At 37.3% G+C, this 5459-nt stretch overlaps 1 protein-coding gene across 1 annotated transcript; it reads right to left on the bottom strand.

Moving 5' to 3' along the window:
- Positions 1-387: 387 nt before the first annotated feature.
- Positions 388-2437, bottom strand: LOC110681275 (larval cuticle protein A3A-like). The gene is made up of 3 exons (XM_021857044.1): positions 1331-2437; positions 1024-1251; positions 388-960 (listed from the first exon to the last, which is right to left on the bottom strand). The coding sequence occupies exons 1-3, from the start codon at positions 1400-1402 to the stop codon at positions 679-681; spliced, it is 582 nt and encodes a 193-aa protein (XP_021712736.1). The 5' UTR covers positions 1403-2437; the 3' UTR covers positions 388-678.
- Between the last annotated feature and the right edge of the window lie 3022 nt (positions 2438-5459).

The raw sequence follows: 5459 nt of genomic DNA, 5'->3' as shown, positions 1-5459 counted from the left end.
ATGAGTTTTGCAATACTTATCTACTTCCGATCTACTGCATCAACAGTGTCAATTATGTCTATTGCAAATTGTTGCACTTAAAGATTTCTCTCGAAGTCATTCTCTTTCTTGCAAAACTCGAGTCAGTCGCAAAAAGCCATAATTGCCGCTAAAGGGGACCGTCTACTAACGGTAAACCCATCCTAGTTCTATTATTGAATCGAATTCAAGTTTTAACAAAAGTTGTGCTGTTTGTCATGTGATTCATTCTTGTTCTAATTCCTGACTAGGTGATATCTTAGCTTTTAAAAAGTGAATAGAGTTTTAACTGTTTCCTTTTGTAGAAATTGCATTTATTAAACCGTAATGCGATAACACTACGGCTCCTTATTTTCAATATGTTTCACACTCTGTTTTATGTCACACAGTCAAGGACGACGAAGATACTAATCCATAGCATCTTATCTCACTAGGATTTGCTTTTTTACTATTTACAAGTATATCTTTTGTACACGCATTCAGTTGAGCTTGGAATAACTAGAAAACTCACAGTTGTAGCCATTGGGGGGGCGTGAGAAGTGGGACTCAGAAAGTATAGCGATAGAATGGAATTAATAGAGTTTTTTAACTAATGACTGAGAAGGAGGTTGAGGAAGACAATTAAGTAAGATGAGAAGTGTCTAGATGGACGTTTTGTGCTTAACCAAGGATGGCCTTGCCGTAGGCTGGGTATCCAACATGGGCAGCTGGGTAGGCCAGAGGAGCGGCAACCTTGGCGACGGCTGGGTAGGCGGCAACTGGGGCAACAGCCTTGACGGCAAGTGGCTCACGGTGGACGACGGCGTTGAATCCGTTGACTGGATCGGCAGTGTATTCAACGACGCGACGGGTGCCATCGGGTTCAACCAGGGAGTAGGATCCAGTCACGACATCTCCGGAGCGGGATTCCTGCTGTTCCTTGTTGTCTCCGGTCAGGGCATCCTGGAATGTGAATTAGGAATTAGGTATGGTGCGATTTGATTACAGACATTCGATAATCCGTACGGCAATGTGGTAGCTGTAGCTGTACTGTGGGTTTGGATCATAATCATCGACGGCCTTGGCGATCACTGGGGCGGCAACCTTGGCAACGGCTGGGTAAGCCAGGGGAGCAGCAACCTTGGCAACACCGAGGGCTGGGTAGGCAGCTGGGTAAGCAGCTGGATGATAGGCACCTGGGTATCCAATTGCGACAGCATTGGCGACGGCCACGACGGCGGCGAAGACTGCGAACTAAAATAATTGATGTTTGAATAATTACTTTCGGTGCACTTAATCCTACACTGGTTCCTTCACTAGGTGCAACACTCACTTTGAATGCCATTTTTTGTGGTCCGTGTGTGGTGTTTGTCACAATGCTAAGATGATTATGATGCTTATTCATACGAGCCCTTTGCTATTTATACTAAAATCATTCTTAACCTGCGAGATCAATTGCATTCTGTGCCGATCGAGTCTCACCCTGTCTAGGCGTAGAATTTTCCAATCATAAGCAAAGCAAGAGCTAGAAATAAAATTTATCATTGCTTGCCAATTGCACACACGCATATCGGAGCATGGCTGCTAAAATTTTGCGAAAGCATCGAGCTGCGTTGAACTTTGAGTGTGCTCTACGCTGCTGTTTAGGATCTCAGTACATAGGCTTTACTGGAGACTGGGCGCTGGCTGGCCTAGTGCCCAAAGCTTCAATACCCAAACTAACAAGGCAGAGGACGGCCAGTACATAGGCACATGATTAGAAACGATCCAGCGCCGACTGCCAATAATGAAAATTGTTCTAGTCCTGCCCAGCTTGGTTGAATATATATGCATGTACCGCACTGCATATACCTACTCTTGTAAATCAAATTACAACTTTGTGTTTGTAGATCATGTTCACACCACTTTGCACTACTAAAACTCGTGTACTTTTGACATTCAATCAAAATAAACGCCCATTCACTTGGCTAGAACATAAGACAGGATAGCTTACTCGCCGCAGCGGTGCAGTTATCATGATAAAGTGCAGCATAAATTGCTTAGAACCTGCAATCGGTTTGGTAGGTATCTGGTCGAGTCTGATGTATATAATTTAGTATCGGGGGTTGGTCAGTTTAGCGCGTTCTGAATGCAAAGGTCATCATCAGTTGAGCCGAGATTGAATACACATTATGCACGTATTGGAAGTTATTAGGATCACTATATGGAGGCCAGTTTTAGTGAGCAGTGAATATACTAGTGATTTTTGAGGGCATAAGGGCGCTAAAACTGGCCCTAACCCAGTGGATCACGTTCCCCCGACGTGCATTACAGCAGGAAGAAGTAGAAGACTGATGTTATGCCTGTTTGATATGCTGTCGTTTATCATTTTAGTGTACTTTGTAAATAACTTCGGTAGTAAGAGTTACTATTTTTGGCTCTTGGTGCTCGAGATATTACACTGTTCGACAAAAAAATTTATTTTGGATGGATCAGGGACGCGTTTATATGGGTCTTGAAATGCAAGAAAAGTGTAGAAAGAGGCCGTTTTTAAATGATTTGCAGCACCCTAGGATTATTTTTTGACAAAGTTTGAAAATTTTGCATTTTTTATCAAAAAAAAGCGTAATAAGAAAAATATCAATATAACTTCAAATTAAATTATTCAAGCATTGAATTGGTCAAATCAATATTTTTTAGCACTAGATCGCTTCAGGGAAACGTGCACCATTTCAGAAGAATATTGGCATCATTTTTATATATGAATTTGGAATGTTAACGATCATTAAACAAGCATATGAGGATGTGTGCCAAATAAATAATACTTTTTTTCTATTTCACACATTTGTTTCATTGTATAATAATTATTATAGGTTCAAGAAGACGCTTGATTAAGATTTTATTTTATGCTCCATTTGATAAAGTAATGAGCAATGCAATCCAGTAACATTTGATTTCAACAAGGATACGACTACGGAAAACTGGTGTATCTGTTATGTTTATATGGGCTGGTTGGTCTAATAAACTTTTAGCAGAAATACAACATTAGGTTGGACACTGAAATGTACGTGGTCTTACATGAGCTAGTCGGTTTATCTGGAGCCGATGGCGATGTCTGTGAAAAATGTGATAATAATGTTATTTGCGATTTCCAAAGATTTTGATAGGTACTCATTAAGAATAGATTACCTATCGTGAGGTCCATTTGTTATCAGAATATTCCTAGAAATTACAGACTAACGTAAAATAGCAACAAATAATTCAGTAATCAACATTACCACATTTTTTGTGACACCACTTGACAGCCACTCAAGCAGGCATGAGCTCTTTTTGATTCAGTTTGTGCACAATACTAATCATTTGTGAAAACTGATTTAGTGGTAACATGCCTGCTTCTTACATGTAAGATGAAATAATTTCTGGTTAAACCATTTCCGATTTTTTTTGTTGGTTCTACATTTTACATATTTTTCGGCAGTTTTAATCAAATTTTCAAATGGAGCGTTAGTTTCTTGTTCAATGGGATGTTTTCTTCAAATGGGTTTAGTTGTAAGCATATGGGAAACATATAGAAGTCGATCATTAAGGTTAATTTTAAACTCATTTCCCATATGAGGACAAACGTGTCCTTTTATGAGCCCCCATTCCCATATCCTCTGAACGAGTAAAAATGCTCTTCAATTAAGTGAAGAAACAATTTATCCATACATTTATGATAAACAATTTTGCGAAACCTCAAGCAATTTCTGTTTTTCTTTCTTTAAATAAGAAGATATAGAAAAACAAGTGTTTTACTCATTTAGATTATATCGCAATTATTTGTGAAATTCATTCCAAATCTCAAAACTGAAAGTTTGTTTAAAATTGCCGAAAAATATGTGAAATGTAGAACCGAAAAATAAAAAAATATCGGAAATGGTTTAACCAGAAATTGTTTCATCTTACAAGTAAGAAGCAGGCATGTTACCACTAAATCAGTTTTCACAAATGATTAGTATTGTGCACAAACTGAATCAAAAAGAAATCATGCCTGCCTGAGCGGCTTTCGCAAAAATGTGATAATGTTGATTACTAAATTATTTGTTGCTATTTTATGTTATTCGTTATTCTGTAATTTTTCTAGGAATATTCCGAGGAAAATGAATGTCACGATAAGTAAACTATTCTTAATGAGTACCTATCCAAATATTTAGAAATCGCAAATAACAATGTTATCACATTTTTTTTACAGACATCGTCTCCTGATAAACAAGCTAGCGCATGTAAAACCACTTACATGTCAGTGTCCAACCTAGATAAATTGTGTATTTCTGCTGAGAGTTTATTAGACCAACCAGCCCATATAAACATAACAGACACATCAATTTTCCGTAATCGTATTCTTGTTGAAATCAAATGTTACTGGATTGTATTGCTCATTGCTTTATCTAATGGAGCAAAGAATCAAATACTAATCAAGCGTCCTCTTGAACCTATAATAATTATTATATAATGAACCAGATGTGTGAAATAGAAAAAAAAAGTATTATTTATATGGTGCACATCCTCATATGCATGTTTAATGATCGTTAACATTCCAAATTCATATATAAAAATGATGCCAATATTCTGCTGAAATGGTGCACGTTTCCCTGATTTGACTAATTCAATGCTTGAATAATTTAATTTGAAGTTATATTAATATATTGCTTATTACGCTTTTTTGATAAAAAATGCAAAATTTTCAATCTTTGTCAAAAAATAATCCACGGGTGCTGCAAATCATTTGAAAACGGCCTCTTTCTATACTTTTCTTGCACTTCAAGACCCATATAAACGCGTCCCTGATCCATCCAAATTTTTTTTTTTTTTGTCGAACAGTGTTATTTGGATGGTTTCATTGGTGATACAGTTACCTCTCATCATCCCAATATTCTTTATCACGATGTCGAGATATAATATCATTTGGTTTTGACGGTCAACCCACGACAATTCTGTACATTTTGTAATAATTTCGTAATAATATTTACTTGAAACTAAAAGCGAAAAAGTTGATAAACTTCTGAGAAAAAACATTCAAATTTATGGGAATTGGGACTAAATGTAGGTCAACTTGCAATCACGTACGGTTGCTGAAATCAGCCTTCTTCGATTATCCAGCATTTTTCCTTTGGCAGCGTCTATAAATGACGTAGCATTTTATGGACAATTTTTGATACCCCCCTCCCCCATCGTAGCTTATTTTCCAATACCTAATACATGGTTCGTTACAAAATCGTATACTCCCCCCTCTCCCTTAAAATGCTACGTCATCTATGGACGGTCCCTTTCGGAAATAACTTAAATTGTTATCCACACTCATCGGCGACACGCAAAATATAGAATTCCTTGCTGAGTTTCTTTGGTCAGTTTGTTCACACTCTTAAAGAAAATAAAAATTTACATGAGACCTAATTCAACCAGAACTTAAACATTTTGTGACGTAAACACATTTTTCTGTTCCT

This window comes from Aedes aegypti, unplaced genomic scaffold (genome assembly GCF_002204515.2).
Source record: "Aedes aegypti strain LVP_AGWG unplaced genomic scaffold, AaegL5.0 Primary Assembly AGWG_AaegL5_hic_scaff_650_PBJ_arrow, whole genome shotgun sequence".
Lineage (NCBI taxonomy): Eukaryota > Metazoa > Arthropoda > Insecta > Diptera > Culicidae > Aedes > Aedes aegypti.
This window is presented reverse-complemented; position numbering and strand designations above follow the sequence as displayed.

Coding starts and splice junctions, on each gene's coding strand:
- LOC110681275 (XM_021857044.1), bottom strand. CDS start 1,402: ATGAATAAGCATCATAATCATCTTAGCATTGTGACAAACACCACACAC. Junction 1,252..1,330: donor CACAAAAAATGGCATTCAAA/GTGAGTGTTGCA, acceptor CAATTATTTTAG/TTCGCAGTCTTCGCCGCCGT. Junction 961..1,023: donor GCTACAGCTACCACATTGCC/GTACGGATTATC, acceptor TTCACATTCCAG/GATGCCCTGACCGGAGACAA.